The following is a 24,214-nucleotide window of genomic DNA, read 5'->3' as shown; positions in this document are numbered from 1 at the left end:
TTGGCCAAACACAAGGAAGCCTTACTTCACCTAGCTCTTGGTTCACAAGTACTTACATCATACATCTCATAGAGTTTGAAATGGTGAAGATATGACTTATATCAAGAAAAATAAGGTGTTCAGAGGGGAAGTCTTGCTCTTTTGTGCAGTATCTCTTCCAGCTATTACAGCAGAGATGCTGAGTTGACCCTGCTTAGCAGTATGTATATTTTTGCCTTTTATCCATCTCCGCAAAGAGAATTTCCAAACGAGAATAAAAGTTATGCACATGATGCCTACAGCAGGTCCTAAACAGATTTATTAGTTAGATAACTAATTTTAAGATGCCGTGCTTAACTTGGATCTCATCCCCACAGGCCTTCTTTCTAGTTATGTTCTTTTTCTTTTAAAACTCAAAATGAATACATTCAGTAATAGATAATAACTTAAGGTATTATCTCCAGAAAAAAAAAAAAAACATTTCATTTGAGAAACAAAAGCTTTCAAAATGTTGAATTTCAGGATCTGCAGACAGTGAAGGCAGTAATTTCGGGCAAAGTTCTGCCCTGAGCCTTTCAAAACACACCTCTTAAAGCAGCTGTTTTTCTGCTTTGACTACTCATTTAGGAAGACCCTGAGAGTGCCTTGAACCATTAGACCCACACAGCTGTTACTAGAACAACTCGTAAATGCCATATTTATAGATATTTCGGTAGATACCAGATTTATGCCAGTAATTTACAAGTGTGGTCTGAACTGGAGTAACAACTATTTTTCACTTGTCTCAACATTAGCAGAAGAGAAAAAAATGACCTAAACTCAACAGGTGTCTTTTTTTTTTTTTCTTAAAACTATCATTTTAGTTTGCCAAATCAGTTTTCCTTGGAGGATACAGTAGAACTCTAAAAAATATGTCCTTTTTGCTTAAATGAAGATAAACAATGGGAGCATCATAACTAAATGCTTAGGATTTGGGCTAGATGACCCAGATCTGAAAATGCATTAGTCTTTAGAGGTCTGTAGTTTTTTTTCTTTTCTTTTTTTTTTTTTTGGTTAATGTCCTGCAAAATCAAAAGAGGTGGTTAATATAAGAAGCAAGATTAAGTGTGAATTTGTCTAAAGGTCCATCATTTGCTTATTAAAATATAGAGTTAGATGAGAATGCAGGGATAATCAATTTGAAATTCTTAATTCTCAGAAGGGGAAGATAAGGGCCAGAGGTTCTGTGACTTGCTTATACTCAAGGATCTAGTTTTGGTCAAATCTTCTTTGCCATTTTGGTTCTTTTTCTATTTTTCTCCTCTAGGCTTCCACAGAAAGTAAAAGACAATTTGTGGTTTACTGACTATTACCTTCCTGCTTTTCTCATTTTAAAATTTTGGAATATTAGCTACTAAGAGAAATAACTCAATTTACAATATGGATAAACCATGGGGCACTCTTTATTTACCATTGCCCAGAGAGGCTCTTCCAACTAACTGTGAGCTGTTTCAATTTAGAGACTGGATATGTCATTCATCTTCATATATCCAGTTCAAGTGTTTGAACTATTACTGACACAAAATAGGAGGTAACTGACAATTAGACAAATGAATGGATAATTTTAAAAAATCATACTTAAGTCTAGTCTCAGGGTTATAAAAACACACCAGAAATTTATACATAGGAAACTATTGTTTCATTCAGAGTAGTTGGTTTGAAAAAGAACACATACCCTAATGATGTGATCATTGCATAAAACATTTTGAGAATGCAAATTTTGAAATTGCTTCTAAGCCTGTGGCACATTTTTTTGAACATCATAAAAACTGGAAAATTTTCATCCTTGGAGGGAGTGGGTCAGATTTTTGATAATGAGAATCATTTAGAAGCCATGTGGTCAAAAGCAGCACATCAGGTTAAGTGATACTGTTTTTGGTTTGCTCCTCCTGTAAACAAAAACAAACACAGAATCTTGAGGTTTTATTATTTCTTATAAGCAGACTCTGCTTACATTTCCACAATAGGATTTCTAGAAAAACTGTAGGTAAGAGTATTATGAATCTGGTAGTAAAAGGGTCAGTATATACAGAAGTTCAGTGCTACCTAGATACACATGTATAATTTTTAAGATCATGAACTAAAGTGCAGCTCAAGCTGTAGAGTGCCTTTTTGGCAAGCTCTAAGCCCTCAGTTCCACCATAGAAAAAACAAAAAACAAAAAAACAAAAAAAACCCCAAATCATTTCATTACTTAGTAACATATCTCTGATATGTCACATATCTCTGATATGTTTATAACTCTAATTTTTAATGTTATAAATAACTTCAAACTATTCTACTTAGTATGGGAAGTTTTGCTAACTGTGGCCTTCTATTTGTTCCTGCCAAAATAAGTTCTTATAGAGACTCATGTTCTTTAGTCTATTTTATTAGCACCTGCCTTGTAGTCAGACAGAAATAGATTCTAAGCCCATATCTGCTACTTAGTTGTTAGATGTTCCTGGCCAAGTAAACCAATTTTTGCATTTGTAAATTGAGAGTAATTATTCTTGCAAAATATTTGTGTGTCAGAGAAAGTTAAGTGAATGAAACAAAAATATATAAAAGATCTGTGGCATATTTTCCTTCAGTTAACCCACCTCCCATTCCTGATCCATCTGCCTCAAACTAGGTTTAGAATAAAAACTTTAGTCTTTCTGTGATATTTTTAAAAATCTGTTACACAAGTGAATTTAAAAAATATGATTAAAGAGCAAAGGACTCCTTTTATGGACTTTCTTATTTTGATACATTTACCCTGGGCAAGTAGCTCCTTCTATAGTTTCATGCTATGCTTTTGAACATAAAACCATCATGGCATTTAAGAGAGATAGCCAGTAAAGAAAAAAAAAAAAACAAACCCAAAAAAGTATTTCTAAATATGCAGTGATTGCAGTGATTCATTAAAATACTTTTGTTTCCTTAGGAAAAAAAGTTTCCACATATGCACAGTAATCATTTGGCATTTTGCAGGCTTAAGCCTTGGGGAGTTAGTGGTATTTGGCTCCTGACATGGAAGCCTTTCTCTTGTCAGACAAATCCTTTCCCCTGCACATTCCTGCTAAAGTTTGTTTCTGTTGGGCCTAATGTCAGGCTTTGAGGTGGTCACTACAGTTTTCACTGCCTAAGCCAACTCTCCTTCACTCTTCTGCTTTACACCTTTGTGAGTTAACATCAGCTCTGTGACTGTTAACTCTCATTACTTCACTTAACCACAGAGTGAAATTACCTGGGAAAAAATTATCATTACTGTGCAGTGGCAATGAAACATGAATGTGTGTTACTAAACCAACTTGTTGTCTTTAAGGTCCCTTTTGATGATTGTTTACCAGTCCTTCAGGGTCTTGTAAGAAAAGCACAAATATTCATGAATGTTTTGGGTATTTTTAGGAAGTGATTCTGTACTTGAGCAAAATATGAACTAGATTACAATTTCACCTTGATTCTGGAAGTCTAGGTTCTGATGATGTGAGATTTCATTTGAGTTGTTTTGATTTAATATATTATTCTTAAGAAAGAATGTAACACTATGGAAAATTCATACCAAGAAGTAAACACCAAGTGAATATAGAATATGACAAAAGTGCACATGAGAAACATGCTAAGTTAAAAAAAAAGGCAAATTAGACACCAAAGTACAGATATCAGAAAGTAGTTGAGGCTCAGGAATCTATAAAGAATATTAAGGTAGTGTGAATGTCATCATAAGAGTTAATTGCTCTTTAAATGTTATGTTTCTGTTTTCTTCATGCTACACTTAATGTTAAAACATTTATGCAAAATCATTTAGCGTTTTAAGTAGTTTGGGGGCCATTTGGATATATTCAAATTCTTACTTTAACCAGTGATATTCATTGTGAGGCTAAAATATATGTGTTGGAAGTGTGAATATTTACATTGAATATTATGGTTTGTGAAAAATAGTTCAACTTTATCTAAAAAAAAAGTACATGTTGAATGATAAATATTCTTATGGTCCTGCTTGTTGGTAGATAGGTCAGAGGCTCACTTTTATGGAAACACAGGTGTTCACAATATCAAAGGGGAATATTTTGGCACACATATTTCTATAGGGTTGAGCAGAGCTGTATTACATACCTTTGAAAAAATAAAAAATATAGAGAATTGATGATTTTAAGAAAGAATGATTTTTTAAAAACTAATGATAGGTTTTGATACAAGGGCAGATTTTGCTATAATTTAAAAAGATTAATTTATTTGTGTCCAGCCATTCAATAATTGGTAGAAAACACACACACAAATTATGTAGCATTTAGATCATTATGGACTCTTGAATAGATTAAAAATCTATACTTAAATTCAACTGCCCTCAATTAAAAATTGAGATGTTTTATAATAGCTGATATTGGTCAGAATGCTTACATTTGTATCAGATTTTGTAGCTCTCAAATCTTTTACATATATATATATATAATTTTCTTACATCTAAGAATTGACTATTATTAATTTAGGGTAAAATAACTCCTTGTCATTATTTGGATAATTAATGTAGTCAGGATTCTCATTTAAATAACAAATATTAAAATCAAACAAATGAAACAAATGTATGATAAGCACAGCTCTCACAAACTGATGCTAGTCTAGACATTAGCAGGATAAAGAAATCACTCTCATAAGTAATAATGAGTCTTTGTGGCCAGGAAAGCAAATACTTCTTTCTAATATGCCAGAATATTCAAGAGAGAGTGTTTGCATAGACTATAGCAGTATAGATTTTGAATAATGCACACAGAAAAATAGCACTATTATTTGACTAATAAATCATAGTATTTGGCTAATCTTATAATGAAATTTAAAACTGGAGGTCATTTTGTTTGGTCCCCTCATTTTATATAAACCTGTACTACTGCAGTGTTTTACTGTTGAAGTTACGTACAAAGGTGTTTAAATCTGTACAACAGTTTGATTACAAGAAATACAATCAGGCAGCTGTTAGAATCACCTATTTATCAGCAAGACATATTCACACACAAGGAATGAATTATCTATTCATCATCAATTGATAATCCCATTGACACAATACATAAATAAAAATCAGTACACTTATATATAAGTAACATCACCAACATAATAAGCAGCACCTCATAATATGCCTGAACTTTTCAGGAATACCTCAAACACAAACATCACATTCATTGCTAGGAGAAAGTATTCAATTAATTGGATGATTCATTTATAATTTGTGGCTATAGATTTTTAAACTAGTAACTACATTAGGAACTAGAATTGAGTTATGCATTTTGTTAACATATGCGAACTTATTGAGTATGCTGGAATGATTTCTTTTTCTACTTAGATTCATTTTTCCACCATGCATTTTTTTTTTCCTGAAATGAGAAAAGTGGTGTGACAAGGGATTGGGCTTTGCCAATAAACAGGTGATATAGAAAGTTTATTTAGTCACTAAAATAATGTATTTTTATCTTTTTACATATAATTTATACGAAGTTTTGATATTCAAAATAATATATGCTCAATGAAAAGTGTTTGGAAATACTGAAAAACAGAAATAAGAAAGTAAATTAAATTAAATACCACTTATCACTCAGACAAACAACACAAGATACATTTTGGTGACTTTTCTTCCATAGGAGATATTCCTGCTAACACACACACACATACACGCTTTCATACACGTTGTGCACATCTACATCTGAATGCTCTATTATCCATTCTGGCTTTATCACTTACATGCTGTGAGATCTTTGGCAAATTACTTAACTTCTCTATGCCTTGGTATCTTTGTCTTTAAGACACAGATAGTATAATAGTAATAACCATGTTATAGGAGTGTAAAGATTAAATGAAGCATTAAATACAAGATTTTAGAAGGCTGGCATAATACATATTAATTATTATTGTAGTTATGATCATATGTCAGAATATCATTTTTGTTTGATAACTTTGTCCTTGTTAGTATTTTGTAATACCTTCAGTAAGCCTTAATAATATCTTTTCTCCCCTCTATGATAATGGTGGTAAGTGGAACATCTGAAAAATATGTTCCATGCAAAATGGATCTTCACACAGACTTATTTTGTCATTTTAGTTTGATTTTTGAGAAATGAGTTCAGCACATCTGCCAAATCCTTTTATAAGATTCAGCATTCCTGTTTTTATTTTAGTTTATTTCATTTATGAAAAGCTCTTTTCTTCTCTACTCTGCCTCTAGACAGTTAGGTCTCCTGTCCCTTATTCTTCTCCATCCTAAACTATAATGCTACTGTACATTAAATCTTTAATAGTAAATCTAAAATGAGAAGAAAATTTGGAAGGAATCTGTCACTATTTTTTAAGTCATTCTTTTAATATAGTTGGATTTAAAACAAAACTAAACAAAAACACCAAGTTCTGTCTGACACTCTGAAAATGTACAATTTGATAATGGACTTTTTTTTCTTTGCCAAATTTGGAATACAGACTTTTCCTCTGTGTGGGAAGGAGGCAACTGGTTTGGGGAGGGAAAGAATGGAGTAAAGCAGATGAAGAAGATTCAGTTTGCAAACATATGTTAATATTTAGATTCTTTTTTTTTAAGTGAAAAGTTAACTAGTTAATGGTTTTTTACCAACTGTCTTTGATACTGTGTTTTGTTTATTCCATCCCAGAAGAAGTTAGCGGTATACAGCAAGATGCAGGACTCTCTGGAAGTCACCCTTCCCAGCAAACAAGAGGAGGAGGAGGAGGAGGATGAGGAGGAGGAGGAGGAGGAGAAAGACCAGCCTGCCGAGATGGAGTACCTTAACTCTCGCTGTGTCCTTTTCACTTATTTCCAGGGAGACATTGGGTCAGTAGTGGATGAACACTTCTCAAGAGCTTTGGGCCAAGCCAGCACCTTCCATCCAGAATCTGCCATTTCAAAAAGCAAGATGGGGCTAACCCCCCTATGGCGAGGTAAGAATTCAAAAGCAGATGCTCTCCAGGGCACTGTCTCTGTTTCGCAACTGCCTGTACCAGGTTCCAGCTGGAGACTTGCCCCTGGAGGACGGATATCCACTTGCTTTTTAATTTTTAAGGACAGCAAAGAATTTCTTTCAGACAAACAGCTGGATCAGTTTTGTCACATGTGGAATGCAGTATTGGAAAGGATGCAGTCACGCCCCTTAAATTCCTCATGCAAAGTAGTGGTACAGCCAGCCTGGGTTTATAGTGGCTGAATTGAGCTGCGAAGCACCATTTTCTAGAGCCCCCATGGCCCAGTTTGGATCTCTGAATAATAGGCGTGCCTGAATCGGCTTCTAAAAAATTAGCTCTTGCTCATTCCTCTAGGTGCTATGTGGTGACTTAGCAGAGCTCTGAGTCTGACCCATGAACACAGACTTTGAAATTCTTTATATTCTCTCCATAGCTTTCTCTCTGATGATTTATTGTGGATTAATTCTTGGCAATTTAGGAATCATTTCTGTGACTTAAACTATTGTTTTTACCTAGATTAAAAAATAAACCAGCAGATGAAGAGATTTATTTCCTTCCTTCTGTAGGGAAGGCACAAAGTTTTGTTTACATCTAATTTCTAACTCACAAAACATAATCACTGGGTGACATCGTAATCATAAGAATTACAAGGGTAGAGAAGAAAATAATAAATCATTTCAGTGATAGCCTCAGAGAAATGTGTTACAGATATTTTTTTATCCAAACTCACCTGGTTATAAGAAGACTCTAGAAAAATGGTTCTCAAAGTGTAGTTTCCTAATCAGGAATGTGGATATCACAGGGAAATGGAGAGTCTAGGGTTGAGTAACAGTGTTAACCCAGGCCTCACAGTGATTCAGATGCAGGCTCAATTTTGGCATTCATTGATCTGGTGCTGATAGATATATTGCAGCCCTCCTTGCCACAAATCTGTTGAGCCACAATCTCCAGACGAAGGTATGGGGAGTCACACTTCAACAAGGTCAGTAGTGATCCCCACCATGAGGTAGGGTCAGGTGAGATGTGACTAGTGGTCTCTGTCCTTGTCATCAGAGTGTTTGTGCTGCGTTGTAGGAGGGGCGCTGTGTACATTGCTGGTCTCATTTGTAAACTCAATGCTTTTCTTTTTTCTTCTCCCTCTCTCCCTCCTTCTGCCTCTGCCTTCCTTTCTCTCTGCATTCTTCCTTCCTTCCCTCCTTCCTTTCCTTTTCTCTTCCCTATTTCTTTTTCTCTCTAGTAAATGTGAATGACACTAAGATAAGAAGTGAAAATAATAGAATACTAAAAAAATAGAATACTAACTCAAATAACAGAAGACTTGATAAAAGTGAATGTATACACATGATGCTTAACTGATTAGTAAATAATATAGTCTTCTTCCAGGAACTAAGACTTTGGTCCTTGAAAGTTTAAGATGCTTATGGAATCAGCTGATATCCTATTTGATAGCATGTGGTAAACAATTTTAATAACTTGTAGAAAATGAAAATAAGAAAGCTTCAGCAAATCAGATGTCTTTAGTAAATAATTTGATATTTTAATATTAAATCCCATCAGAATATCCAGTTCCAGAAGAATGATAAGTACAATGGCTGCTTCTTTTCTCATAATGGCATATGCAACCCAGTGATCACTTACCCTGGAAAGCAGAAACTAGAGTTCAAAATTGTCTACAGTGGTTATCTGTAGTGCGATAATCAGAAGAGTGAGATGTGGGATGTGTATGTGCAAAAACTACAATTCAGTGTTTTCCATGTAATTTTTATAATTTATTAGAGCTATTACAGAATACCTTTGATCAGGCATCAAATTTCTATATAGAAAGAGTGAATAATAGCAGTATTTAAATAATTATTATTAGAAATTAGAATTATCTTGGCATAATTTTAACTTTGGACTTTGAATTTGTGTGTTTTATTCATTGTCCTACAAAGCAAGTATTTATTAAGCTGCTAATGTGTGCGAGGCCATGGTCAAGGAGCTGGAACCATCTCAGTAAGAAGACTCCCCAAAGCTTTCCATCATGGAGGTGATATTTTTGTACGAGAGATAGATGATAAACATATAATGGCATGCAAGATGTTACTTTACTGAAGGTGATAATGAAAGCCTTCTCTCAGGCAGTTACATCTGAACAGAGACTTTTTTCATGTCAATATTTAGAGAAAAATAATTCTTCAAAGAAAGAACAACCTGTGCAAAAGCCAACAAGATGGACTGAACTTAGAATATTCGATGAGAAGAAAAACTTACTGTATGAAGTGAAACGATAGGTGCAGAACAAATCTTTTAGGGTTTTTTGTTTCTTTCCCACTAAGTATATAAATATCATATCTAGTTATCTCACATTATTTCTTCTGATGCTGAAGAGAAAACATTTCTAAGTGGATACTCTAAAATAAATATAAAGCGAATGACTGAGTGATTAAGTGAATCAAGTGTATACATGTATCCAGTATTAGAAAATAAACAAGTTTTACATAGAGAACTTCTTGGTAATAATTGGTATGAAATCTTTGGGTTGAGTTGAATTAAGCAATTTGTGACTTTTTTTGTTCTGTAAGGTTCTGTGATTTCAAATGAATTATTTTACTTCCTACTTATGAATGATGTTGCTATTGTTGTTTCTAGTTGTGAATTTGTGTTAAATCAACACACAAATTTTGGGTAGGATTCATAGAAGAGTTACAAATTGTAATTAAAGGTATAGAAATTGAGGAGAAGGTACAATAAAATTAAATTCACATTTCGTGAAGTGAGGTGGTGAGAATTTAATATTAATTTCCAAAGCTAACCCAAATTGGAAAAATGCTGTGTTTGGAGCCTGCTCATTTTGGATTTAAGTTCATGCTTATTACTTCCTTATTGAAATACAATCTTGGATTAATAAGTTAAAATCTCACCAAGACCAACTTCTCCAATTGTAATTTTTTTTATATTCTTTTCCTAGTTATTGTAAAGATTTCGTGTATATGAATAATTTAGCACAGGGTTTCAATCAAGGTGTTCTACTTCTATCCGTCTGACACATCAAAAACCAATCTTGAGTCTACCCAGAAGTGTTGTATTTCTGTCACAGAACAAGACACTAACTGCTATTAATAAAGCTATTGTGATGGCAATGATACTTTGCAAAGGAGCTGCTGACCAGCTGCATTATAGGGTCTGCTTTGTAGTATGAAGTTATTAGAGCGCTACCAACATGCAACAGTGATACAAATTAATTTAAAACTGAATTATGCTTAATTACAGAATATATTTCCATTATAAACTTCTTGACAAAGGAAATATGTCACCTAAATATGTTACAATGATCGTATCTGAACATTAATTTTTTGATGGAGATAGAAAAGTTCTTTGGAGGTGTTTTGCTAGGCAAACAATTAATGAGAGTAAATATTTTTATGTTATTTAGCACAAATCCCATCACTTTTAATCCCACTATACATTCGAACTAGGAGAAAGTAAAACTTTTAATTTAAGAAAAACTATTAAGTATTATTATTTCCTTATCTCATCCACATAGAAACCTCAGCTTCCATATGTGTGTGCAGTGGCTTTCACAGTGTGTGTGTGTGTGTGTGTGTGTGTGTGTGTGTGTGTGTGGTGTACAAAAGAGTAATGAGTTAAATCATACTAAAGTAGGTCACAGAAAAATAGTGCTGAATGGCAAACTTACTGCCCTTGTTTTTTCTTTTACTTCAAAGCAACTTATCTTTTGGTTGGTTGATGTAACTAAGGGTCTGTTAAGGGAATCTCAATTTTATAAGGCAGACCTTATAAATACTAATACTAAACTTAAACAGCAGAAAGAGAAAGGGAAAGGAGGCCTGTTTTAAGAACTGGCCAATTGGGAATGAAAGAGCTGAGTGGAATCTCCAGGAGGACTGGAAGTTATTGCTTCTAGGAAGTTTAGGAAGAACATTTTGAAAGTAGAGTGAGGCTTGACTTACCTAATCCTTCTGACCCCAAGGAGTATGGGCATCTGACATCACTCTAAATTTCTCTTTGGAGAGTCACAAGGCCTATTTTGAGCAATCCTACAACAAAGAAACTAGACTTAGTCTTTGGACATAATAGTAATGCATAATTTCTGAATTACAGATAATATTGGAACACATGTCATTTCATCTCTGACCCAACAGCTTTTTACCATTAGAAGCAGAACAAGATTATGGAACTTAATTATATCAGAACCCATTATTAAGAATTGAAATGAGTAGAATTTTTTTCTTTACTGAGATGTTTAAAAGATGAATGTTACCTTTTAATATTTATGTTTCCATCATATTTATTCTAAGAGTGTGCTTCCTCTAGATTATTAGGATTACATTTTCATTTTTTAAATTAAATAATGAAATTAAAAATTCTGTACATTATGAATTTTTTCATCCTTAAAGTGTTTGCCTTTAGTTTTTCTTTTTAAAAAGAAACATTTGGGATTAATATGAAAAGTCTTCTAGCTACTTTGTAGTTGAAATAATTACTTGATATTCTTTGTTAAGATTCTTAATTGTTTTTTGGGGGGATAGATTTCCAGTGTAAGTCACATAGTGATATTGGTTTGATTTAAGTTGGTTGTATTGGATGATATACCAATTTTGTCATTTCATTTTTTTGTTTAGAAATAAGACTGCGTGTGTGTGTGTGTATAAGAAAGAGAGAAAAAGAGAGAAAGAGAGAGAGAGAGATTCTTTAATCACAAATGCACACTGAACCAAATTACATTTTGCTTCTACATATGTGTTAGACTACCAGTTTAAACAAATACTGACTAAAATCACCCATACATTGAATAATGGCAAATCCAAAGTCACCATAGGCTGCTAATATCATATAGTTCTGAATTGCCTCCATAAACCTAAAAAGCAATATTGCATAAAAATAGCTCATGCAGTTCTTCATATGCTTTTTCATCCAACAAATGTGGCTGTGATTAAGTACTCATAAGCAAAAAGTCACGTAATGAAAAAACTTACATACATACGAAGTAAGCACATTGATTCTCCAGCATGAAGCAAAGCATATCATCTGTTTCTTTGTGTCAAGATTTTTTTTTAAACAAGCAAGATACTAAATAGTGATTCTGAAGTATAGATTTCTTCATAAACATATTTTCCATTCAATATTGTTTCACATACTTGTAAAGTACAACAGTGTTTTTGAAAAGGACTGCATACATCTCTGGAAACTTTATATTAGCCTTGGGAGACTTATGCCAACGGGGAAAATATTAAGTTGCTTTTAATTTTATTTTTCCCTGGGAGATTTTAAAGCTTTGTTCAATCTTTACAGAGTACGTTTTTAAAAATAGATGTCTATATTCAATGATAATGTGTTCACTTCTCACAATATAATTCTCCATTTTATTTTGGTAAGGAATTTGTTCATTATGTGTAATTGTGTATGCATATCTAAAATGCTTACACATCTATAAGATTGGCTCCACATACATATAAGTGAGAAGAAACAAAAAGAAAATGGAGAAATGGTATATTCCATATACATTTACCATCTTAATAAGAGAACTCTTTAGTACATGTTTGTGGGTTGGGGTTCAACAGTTTTCATAATGGGATCCTGGTTGCACCAGGTGATGAAAGTTTTGAGCAGAATGAGACTTTATTTCAAAGATGGGAGCAGTGAAAGCAAAGTGACAAAGTATGTAATTTAGGAAACCTTTATAAACTTCTTGTGGGGCTTAAGTTTTAAATATTAATCACTCATTGTAGGCGTGACAAAATATTTTACAAATGGCCATCACTGAAGACAAATTGAATTTTCTTCTCACAAGTTTTATAATTTTTCTTTTCATTAGCAACACTTTTCATATGCCAAAGGGAGAAAATGGTTAAGTTTAACATGTTTGCTATAATACCAGTAGGTTTGATTTTAAGTACTGTCTTTTGAAAGACTGTATTTGTGACAAAGCAAAGTCATTCAGCTAAAAAACTTGTTGGGAATGTTTGAAGATTGGGTGAGTATGTAGTCCCATTCTTTGCATCTTGAAGAACATTATTTACTAGGTTTCTCAAAGGGTTTAAGATCCATGGTGATACTGTGTAAGGAACACTTGACTGTGAGACTGTAAATCACTGTATTAGTAGGGCAAATGGGGTAAATGCTGGTAGCTCTGGTGTAGGGATGAAGGGACAGAATGCAAGGGCAGTACTAGTGCCACAGCAGTTAGAAAAGTTAGAGAAAATGTTTGAACTCCACAGTAACAGCTTTGTTATATTAACCTCATGATGTGTTGGTGATTGATCCAAGGTATTTGCACTTTCCCTGAGGCAGGATAACTATGTCCTGGAAATTTATGAGGTGAAATAATAGATATGCTAAACTTTAGAATTACAATACTTCTAATTTGGAGCACTTCTTAGGATGTCTTCATTTAATGGAAAGGTCTAGCAGATCCTTTTATGTGGAATCAGAATGAAAAGTACTGTCTTACTAAACATAATAGTTATTGCAAATAATAAGTATATAGTGTATATACTTGTTATACATAATAAACAGTAATCCTAGCTACTTGGGAGACAGAAATCAGGAGGATCCTTGTTCAAGGCCAGTCCAGGCAATAGTTCACAAGACCCCATCTCAGTAAAATGTCTGGGCACAGCAGTGTGAACCTGTCATGGCAGCTGCACAGGAAGCAAAAGTAGGATTATTGAAGTCACAGCTAGCCTGAGCGTAAGTGCAAGACCCTATTCAAAAAATAAAATGGAAAAAAAAAATAGGGCTGGGGAGCAAAGCACAAGTCGTAGACACCTGCCTAGAAGTGCAAGGTCCTGAGTTTTACTGCCAGTATTGACAAAAAAAAAAAAAAAAAAAAAAAAAAGAAGTTACATCTGTGTAGTCATCCCTGACCTATCTATGTTTGTCACATGGTAGGTCATCCATATGTTGACATGATTGAGACCTAGAATTGATGGGATTGGTGCTGAGCTAAGGAGAATTCTCCCTTTTCCTTATTTCATCTAAATGCTCTTCTTTGGTATTTTCCATCTCCTACCTGACTCTCCTCCAGTTATGATCTCCAGAGAATCAGTAACAAAGTCCAGGTGTTCAAGGTGTAGTTATTATTGTGCCCCCTTGTGGCAGTTATGAAGCCTTTGGCCTTGAGGAAGAATCCCTGGCCTCAAAGCCCAGGTTTAGGCTTGTTCTTGCCAGTGTGGAATTAGGCTTCTTCTCTGCCCCCATAATCTGGTCTCCAAAGAGAGATAACAAAACAACTACCTCACAGGACTGGATTGAGGCTCTTACCAGGTTACACATGAAAAGACCTGGAGCTGGTATGTGGCATTTGGTGATTCTCATTAAATGTTAACCATTGTTATTCTCAGTCCACAGACTCCCAGGTTTCCACAGGGGGAAAAAATGAAATAAAATAAATGCAGTCTTCATAATGGTAAATGAGTAGGTGAACACAGTTAAGTGTGATTTTTAACTCCATTTGTTACTTTTGGCATTGAACTATTTGGTTTGAATGAAAATTGCATTTAAAATAAGTTGGTAAAATTATTTCCAATCTACATGCAGTCACTTATAGCATGTTTTCTTTACCAGAGGAATATGTAGCTATGTTCCCTCTCAGATCTAAGGACCACAGGACTCCCAAGAGGAGTCATAAACTTACAAATCACTGGCAGACAGACACTGGGACAGAATAGGCTAAGTGAGCAAATTGGGGGGAGGGGCTCACTCATCATGTTGAATATTGCTCATTGTCTTGGCATGGGAGCCCAGAGGCTAACCTGGTATCAGTTCACCCCTGTGTGGGGAACAGAAGAGTGCATGCTAATCCACCTGCTTATAAAATATTATGGGACAAGTAAAGGCAAGTCTATCCTGGAACTGAATCTTAAATAATGTGTTTTCTATCTTCTCAGACAGCTCAGCTCTCTCAAACCAGCGGAGTAGTTTCCCAGCTTCCTTTTGGACCAGCTCTTACCAGCCCCCACCTGCACCCTGTCTGGGGGGAGTTCATCCTGACTTCCAGGTCTCTGCACCCCCTGGCAGTTTTACTGCAGCTGACCCCAGCCCTTGGTCAAGCCATGGTCTGCATCAAACTGGCCCACCTCCTCCCCCTCCTGCGTCTGAGTCCTGGCACTATCCTTTGGCATCTCAGGTGAGCCCATCCTACAGCCACATGCATGACGTGTACATGAGGCACCACCACCCCCATGCCCACGTGCACCACCGACGCCATCACCACCACCACCATCATCACCCTGCTGCTGGCTCTGCTTTGGATCCTTCCTATGGGCCCCTGCTAATGCCATCAGTGCGTGCGGCCAGGATTCCTGCCCCCCAGTGTGACATCACAAAGACAGATCCGACTACAGTCACCACTGCTACCTCAGCGTGGGCCGGAGCCTTTCATGGAACAGTGGATATTGTACCAAGTGTGGGGTTTGATACAGGTGAGCTGGAAGATTTCCTCCTTTCTAAAAAAAGAAAAAGTTAAGAAATAAAACAGATGGATTTCTTTTTTAAGTTTTTTTTTGAAATATTTTTTTCTCTTTTATGTAAAGTTAAGCTTTGCTAATATGTTTTTAAAACCTAGCCATTTTGCAATAATTCCTGCATTTCTGCAAAAACTGGTATGACTACCTCATGAAGCACAGCCTGAGAAAGATCTCAGAACCTTTCAGCCATTTCTTCAGCTAGTAATCTGTTGCTTGAAACTGGAATCTCTGGTACCTTATGTTTACAAAATCTTGAATACATTCTTTGAATCTTCTATGTCTCTGTGCTCTGTGCTATGTGCAATGCCCAGTAGAAATCAGAAGCAGAAGGCTTCAGTAACTTTTACCTTTCTCCTTTTTTTATTAGGCCTCATTTGTAAGTTATAAAACAGATTGCTTTCTGGAATTCCAGTCTTTTGAAAAAGAATTAGAGAACTTACTTTAAATAAATAAATTTCCTTTTCTTTCTTTCGTCTCCCTTTGCCCTGATCTTCTGTTGCCTTCTTTTTCTCTCTTTTCCTTCCTCCTTCTCCCCTTCTCCTCCCTCTTATTTAAATAACACCAAATCTAAGATACTATAAAATTTATATTCAACAGAAAGAAGTGCTAAGGAATGTATTTCTCCACAGAGCATTTATCTTCTCTCTGGAATTCATTAGTTCTGAGGTCATGGTGTTAAATGTTTGAGCTTGGTTTTTTTGGATCAGACAAGTGATAGTAGTAATAGTTCTGGGTTCATAGAAACACAAGCATCAGACTAACATGTATAGAATCAGTGGCTGCATCCCCAGAGTCTGTATTCCAAAGTCATCCGTCTCCACTTCCAATTCCAGGTTCTTTTCTAGAATACTTTGTGACATGCTAGAACTTTATTTCCATGTGTTTAAAGAGATTTTTTTTTCTTTTTTAGTTTTTCTGTTGTGTGGAGGATCCTTAATCTAAGTGCTGCTTCCCAGCAGAGCACTTTCCAGGGTATCCAATGCTTAGCATCATGTTCTGTTCACTCTTGTGAGTGAAACATTCTTATTTTAGTGACTGTCCTCCAATGAGCTTTCCAGTGTTGGTCATTTCCCTGCCTCTAACATTTCAGTTTTCTTCTGAATCTAGGAATTCAGGCTGCTTTTCCAAAGTATCAGGGGATGGTGTTCTCTTGCTAGACTAAGAATATATTACAGGGCTATTCATCACAGGCTGCTATTCCTCTGGCATGTACTAACAAAATGAAGGCAATTCTTGAGTTGTACAAAGCCTGCAGCCAGATATTATTGGAGTTCCTGCTTAGTAGCTGATACCATGGACAGTCCCTAGAAACTCTCTTCTGTCTCACATCCTTGGTATGGTCATTTTCTTCTCTTAAACTCAGAAATAATATCAAATATCACATCTGCCTCCCAATAGGAAGAATTAGAGGGGGACCAATTTCTTAGGAAATAGTCTTTAAGACAATTTGTGGAGTGGTGTTCTCAAGGCATCATGTTTTTGGGGTGAGGGAAATGAGCAGAAGTCTCACTTAAGGAAGTTTGACAGAGGTCTTCATTCCACAGGGAGCTCTGGAGCTGTCCTTGAGCAAAGAGGTGTGTGCTTATTTCCACATTCACAAGTTATTGGTTGTAATCTCCCTCAGAGAAAGAGACATGGGTTTGGGAAAGGTGCCTTTGTTCACCTGAAGGCAATTACCAGAGAGAGAACAGAGAGAAACAACTCTTGAAAGAGTCCTGAGGTATCAAAAGGAGAATGAATGCCTCAGTCATGAAAGGGAAGGGATCTAGTGGGACATCACAGTATTCATTATAGGGGCTCAACAGAATAGTATTAGCTACTCCCCACTCCTCCAACCGCTTGTAAAAGAACAGAAGTTTCTACGTAAGAGACCCCTGCTAGGAAGAGGTAAGGTAGTTGAGAAGAATGAGAAATAGATCATTGCATACATTTTGTGCCATGTTGACCTGACAGTTCAGCTCCAAACTGTCAAACAGTTATCTGCCCAGCACTCAACATTAAGGTTGGGTGGCCACTGAACAGCCCAGAGAGGAGCGTTTATTTAGGTGAGACAGAAAGCATCTCAAAGTCCATGTACCAGGGCCATCAAAATGTAGGTTATTTTTATATTTCTTAAAAAGGTAAATAACTAATTCAACTGTTTTGAGAGCAATTTAGTAAAGGACATGATGTGTTTTCATCAATAGGGAAAATGTCTTACCTATAACAAAATGGCATAGACTTGATGGCTCATGCACAACAGGAAATTTTTTCTTACAATTCTAGAGTCTGCTGATTCTAAGATAAAGGCACTGGCAGATTCTGAGTCCCAATAGGGCCTTGCTTCCTGGTTCACAAATGGTCATCTTTTTAACATAACTTCATATAGTAGTAGAGGCAAATCAGTTCTCTGGTGCTGCTTTCCTAAGGACACTAAATCCTGTTCACGAGGGCTCCACCTTCATGATCTAACAATCTCTTAAAAGCCTCACCTGATACCATTGCCTTGGGCTGAGGATTGCAACATATGAATTTTGGGGGGAAAACATTTAGTCCATTGCAAGTGATTTAGTAACTGTGACGGCATTTTTATTTTGCAGACATTTAAAGAAATTAAAGAAATCTGGAAACTTGAACATGATATAATGTTTAGTGACAAAAACAGTTTTATAGTATCATGTATAGCATTACCGAGTATCAGTAAAATTTTTCTCTTAAATCAAGGTAGAAATCATTTATGTTTTGCTGGGTCATACAGTCTCTGTCACCACTATTCAACTCTGTTGTTGTAGTGCTAAAACAACCATAGATAAAACTTAAATTAGGATGTACTCCCTCAGTGGGATTTATTTGGAAGTGAATATATAGCCCAGTTTGGTAATGGTAGTGGCTCCTGGTTAGTGGGTGGCCTTGAGTTTTGAAGTGAGACTGCTTGCTTTCCTAAGTTCAGCTCTGTCACAAAGCAAAACAAAAACAAAACAAAACAGACTTTAAACAGATTACTTAACACTCCTGTGCCTCAGCTTCCTTATCTCTAAAAGATTCCTAGTAGGATTGTTTTAAGGATTAAATGAGTTAACTCAGTAAAACATTTACAAATGCACTGGTATATAACAAGTACTGTGTAAGTCTGAGTTACAGACTTACTTTTTTTTTTTGGTGTCACTGGGGATTGACTTTTTTTAAAATTTAAAAATTATTTAAGCTAATCATGGAGCTCCTGCCACCCTCTCAGGAAGTGGAGATCAGGAGGATTGAGGTTCTATGTCAGTCTGCCAAAAGGTTAATCCATAAACTGGACTTGGTGATGCATGCCTGTTGTCCCAAGTGTACTTACCTAATGTAATGCAATACCCTATTTGAAAATTAACAAAAGCAAAAGGGGCTGGAGGCATGACTCAAGTCATAGAGTGCCTACCTAATATTCGGGGGTCCTGTGCTCAAATGCCAATATTACCAAAAAAAAAATCATTATTTGTATATCCCACACAAAAACATACTTCACTATTTTCATGAATACAAATATTTCTTAATATAGTCTCACTATTGTGTAACTATCTTCAGTATCTAATTCCAGAATATTCCTTAGGAAGCAGCCCTTTATTTATTAGGGGTTACTCCCTGTCTTCCCCCTACCATCCTACACTGGCAACCACTAATCTGCTTTCTTCCTCTTGATTTTCTTATTCTGGTCATTGCATATAAATAGAATCATATTTGTACTCAACATAATTATGAGTATTGAACATTAATATCAAAGATATGGCCATATGTGACCTTTTTTTGTTTCTTTTCATTTGACATAATGTTCAAGTGTCATCTATATTGTATCTTGTATTAGAATTCCCTTCTTTTTTAGGGGTAGATCCTATTCCTGTTTTATGGAGCTACTATACCATGAGCTGGTGGACATTTGGTTTGTTCTATTTCTTGGCTTATCTGAATAATAATGCTATGAACACTGTGTACAAGTTTCTGGGTGGACTTGTTTTCACATATCTTGAGTATATATCTTGTGGTGATGAAAGACCTCACTTTTTATTTTATATGATTCTGTATTTCTGTGTTTTTTTAAAGGGATTTACTCCATTTTTAAATTGTCCTTCATTTAAAAATTATCTTAAATTTTTAAAATGAATTTCAGCATATCATAATAGAGTTCTGAGGTTATTAGGCAAAATTCTTCCATAAGAATGAAGTGAGATGTTCCATGTTTTCTGAAGGGCTGAACTAAAGTGAGGACAGTCAACTCTCTTGGGCAGAAAATTTGAAAGAATTTTCAATTTTAGGGTCAGTCGTGTATAGGCATGCCTCCTTAAAGTTTGCATCAAGGATGCTTCACTCCTCTTAATACTTATTGGTCATGCCTGGTTTACTTTCGTATATTGCTCTTGCTGTTGAACAGATTTTACATACAGGTAGCTTGTGATCAATATGTTGATATGGTCATAAGTCACTTGTAGCTGCCTTTTTTGGAAAAATACTTATTTTTTCCAAAAGGCTTTTATCACAAATCTAAATTTCACATTAGCCCTCCCCCACCCCATCACCCTTTTGGCAATCTCAAAACTGGTTCTGTGAGTCCCATGGGAACAGTAACTCCAGAAAGTGGGCTTAATTGAAAAAGAAAAGATCTACAGGCAAATGAATTTGTTGGCATTGCCTATTATATACCTGTTTTAGAGATCACCATTTACTTTAGTACTTGGAAGGCGGCTTTTATACATTCTTCAGTAAATAAATGCTAAATTTGTTTAATAGGAGATTTTTTCCATTCTGATTTTCTTAGTAGCACATTTTTCTTTTCATGTATTTATTAGTTTCTTATGGAATGCTCTTTGGTTTATTTAGGTTAAGTTTTTCCCTCATAATAAAAACCATAGTTTTCAACTTTATGAATAACTTTCACCTCACAACTAAACTAATGTGAAGAGGTATAATTTATGAAGTGTAAGTGGATCTTAAGATATTACCTAGAAATGCTAAGACAAAAAAGAAAGGATATAGAAGGCTAACTTCAAGCAACATCAAAGTATTGAACTGGGCCTTCTTTGTGTGAGAAATGTTTTCCACAAAAATGTGGAAGTGTTTGCAATTGTGTCTTGCAATTGTGTCTTATACATGCATAAGAATACTAGGATATGCCTCCTCTTCTGGTCGCTGTTTTTGGTGATAACACTGACTAAATAGATTCTGATGTATTAGTAACCTTTCACTAGTCACAACCAGTCAGTGAATTTCACTGAAATGCTGTCATTCTTATTTCCTTTTATTGTCCATAATTGACCTAATATAACACATACAAACTAGCATTTTCCAGTCAGTTTGAATTAATTTTTTGTTTAAAGATTTGTTAATGAAGTCTTCTTTAATGAAACACAAAGTTGACTTTATTTATAACTTTCACTTCATTCAGTGTATTTAAACTTACCAAAGTAAAAGAAGTCATGCTTTGTGATGTGACTTTTTCTGTATAAACACAAGCTGCTCATGGCTTGGGATTGTATTCATCTGTAGAGACACAGATTTATTTTTCTTAGGAGACCTTGTGTTATTTTTGCTACAAATTTGTTATGAATTTATTATCTTTTTAACCATGTAATGCAATGTAGCATATACATGAACAACTTTGAGTGGAGGTACACATATTCTTTGTGTATGACATATTTAGTAACCTAACATTAAAACCCAAAGGAAACAACACAACATTCTGTACTACATCACAGGTTCATGAAATCTGATGCTAACAAGGAATAAAAACATGTTGATGTTATTCTGGCTTCCCAAATCACACATCTTAAGAGTGTTTAGTCATAAGTTTGAGTAAGTGATTCGATGAGAGAATCATGAGAGGAACCTTCCCCAAACTAGCTAGATACTAAAAATTATCTGGCTAATTTTTCACTAACAAAAATATCTTCAGCTATCAAGTGAAATCAAGATTGTGTGTCACAGGACATTGGTTTTGGCCAGACAGAGAAAAACAAAACTATCATAGCTATTAGATCCACAAATTACTTGTGAAATGAAGGTTGTGAAATTTTCCATAAAAACAGAAAACTATGTTTCTAGTACCATGTCAGATGTTGAGGCATAAAATGATTACTTCTGAAGAGACTTTCATGTCATTGGGCCTATTTCTAGACTCCCTGTCTAGAAATGCTTTGTTAAGAAATCTGAAAAATATTGCTGGAGGACTTAAATTTCATTATTAGATAGGAAACTCTGGGTACCACAGGGGAAGTAAGAAGTATACAAATGTCTTCATCTATTCATTTCTCTTCATGAACACTTTATGTATATCTGATAAAATCATAAGTTTTATGGAGTAAACTACATTTAAAAACAAAACTCTCTGGCCTGGGCATGTGAGCTCATGGTAGAGCATGTGTTTAGCACATGCAAAGCCCTGAGTTCAATACCCAGCACTCACAAAACATTGCTGCATAGTGTATAGTATTCCCTTTAAGTAGGTTAAACCACTGGTTAAGATTGTGGTGGTCAGTACCATAAGGATGCTTTGCAAAGAAATCCATTAGTAGAAACATAAATATCTTCATTCATTAAACACAATAACTAATAGAAAAACAGGATAAAAATAGCTAACACTATAGTACCAAATGAAGAACAGTCTCTTGATAAAAGAGAGGTAGACATCAAGTTGTATTTTGCTTTTCCACCCACCTTGTGAATTTTCTGCTGCCAAATCACATCCCAATGCCCATGCTTCTTTGCCTGTGGTCTGGTGCTAACATGTTTAGATAAAAAAGTTTGTGATTGTGTGAAAGTTCACAGAATAACCTTGCTAATCACTTTGACTGCTTTTAAAAATATTACTAATTTGTGATTTTTATTGGTTATTAAGATTAAAATTATGAAGATTTATATGCAATAACCTCTTGGAGACACTTTCTCTTTCAAAACACTTACATAAGTAGAAAAATGCTTTTGAGTATTTATTGATCTCATAGTGTTCTAATTCTAGACTTTACAATGAAAGAGTGATGTGGCAAATTTGGAAGGATTTTCATCAGAGAGCCACAGTAATAGTTAATTATAATTAATATTAAAATATCAAGACACTATGATATCTTTATCTTAGAGAAAAGAGAGCAGCAAAGTAACAAATATTGTAGATATTCCACTAACATTTCCCTTCCTTTCAACTTCAGTTTGTCCCATGGAGCACATACTAGTCATCTGAATTCTGAAAGATTAGGACTTCTTTGAATCTTTTTTTTGCAACATTAGTAATTTTCATAAATCATTAGGAAATTTAGGGGATTTTCTTTAGTACTAAAAATATGAAAAGCATAGAAGCTTTTTAAAAAAATATTTTTATTAGTATATGATAGTTATACAGGGGGTTTCATTGTGACATTCCCATTTATACATATATTGTACCCTGGTTTGGTTCAACACCTCCATTATTCTCCTTTCTCCACTCCCTTTCTTAAAATGACTTTGACAGGTTTCAGTGTTCCATATTCATACATGTATAGAAAGTACCTCAACCATATTCGCCTGAAGCTTATTTCTAAATAACACATTTATACAAAAGCCAGCCGTAAGACAATATGATTTTCAGTGACAATAATGTTGTTCAATAAAGATATGCAGATTTTTGTATACCTGTATTGAATTGTTTCAATTAGTGTGCTAAAAAGGTCACAAGGTAATATTTGCAGATTTAACAAAAATACTAAGCAGAAAGTTTATGAGCTAATGGAAATACTTTCTTTGGACTTTTTGTTATTTTTGAATTTATTATGATTTGGTGACAGTAAAGAGCCTAGTAATCAACGGCTGATTGCTTCACACTTTCTACAAAGCTTTTCTTCCCCCCTTTGGCATATGTCATAACCCTGTTTTCCACTGAAGGAAAAAAGCATCAAAGATATGTTAAAATATTTACACTCTTGAATGGTGTTAGTTGTATCAGGCACATGTTCAGAATAACAATTTCGTTACCAGAAGGTAATGGAAAGCATCTTTGAGATGCGTGCAAAATGCTGGGAGATCCCTGCTAGAGAGTGAGATCTGCATGAAAAGTAAGTGGAAGGAATCAGAGGGGAGAAATGCATTCCAGAATACTGCTGTCAGTTTCATATATCCATGGCTGTAGTTTGCAGGACCTTAAGGAAATTTCTCTGTGCTCCCAGACCCTGAAGACCTCATGCTCATGCTCTCTCTGGACCTTCCTCCATAGAATGATGCCACAATATCATGATGTCCAAAGCATGGGAGTTTGCCTCACATATTCTCCTCCTGCTTGATAGGGAAAGTTCAGGAGTTTTCCAAGAGGATTATGAATATTTCAGAAGGCAGTTGCATAATAATACAAATAAATGTGGATGTGTATATTTGAGTCCTTACAAAAAGACATCTTGGTTAAAAGAAAATGCTGTTTTCTGTATCAATTGCTGGTATAAAATTAACTAGTTATAGTCTTTTAAAAAAGTAACCTGGAAAGTGATTTAACATTAAAAAAACTCAAACACTGTTCTGACAGTCTTATCCCCATGAGTCTACCACACATAAATACAAGCGGCAGCCTGTAAGGACATATGTATAAAAATGTGTAGTGATAAAACATATGTTTACATATGTACATATGTATTGTGTGTTAGAAAGAGTAATACATTGTGTTTGTGTGTGTGTGTGTGTATATGTGTGTTTGGAGGTGATGATAGGGATCAAACATAGCACCTCATGCATTGTAGGCAAGTGCTCTATCATTGAACTACACTTCAGTCCCCATGAGAGAGAGAAAAGGAAGAAATTATTTTTATTAGTAATCTCTCCTGTTACTTAGGGGCTTACAAAAA

At 35.0% G+C, this 24,214-nt stretch overlaps 1 protein-coding gene across 3 annotated transcripts in view; it reads left to right on the top strand.

Annotated features, from left to right (window-relative positions):
* Vgll3 (vestigial like family member 3) overlaps positions 1–24,214 on the top strand; it is a 45,808-nt gene that overhangs the window by 5,215 nt on the left and 16,379 nt on the right. The window contains exons 2-3 of one of the 3 annotated variants that reach the window (XM_074072935.1): positions 6,633–6,915; positions 14,829–15,362. In XM_074072935.1, the coding sequence (XP_073929036.1) occupies positions 6,633–6,915; positions 14,829–15,362 (817 nt within the window). Of the gene's footprint in view, positions 1–6,629; positions 6,916–14,828; positions 15,363–24,214 lie in introns of all 3 variants that reach the window. The other 2 variants (XM_020172640.2, XM_020172641.2) reach the window with 2 other exon arrangements.

The sequence above is a fragment of the Castor canadensis genome, chromosome 5 (genome assembly GCF_047511655.1).
Source record: "Castor canadensis chromosome 5, mCasCan1.hap1v2, whole genome shotgun sequence".
Classification (NCBI taxonomy): Eukaryota; Metazoa; Chordata; class Mammalia; order Rodentia; family Castoridae; genus Castor; species Castor canadensis.
The sequence above is the reverse complement of the archived record's forward strand: the minus strand, read 5'-3'. Positions and strand labels throughout refer to the sequence as shown.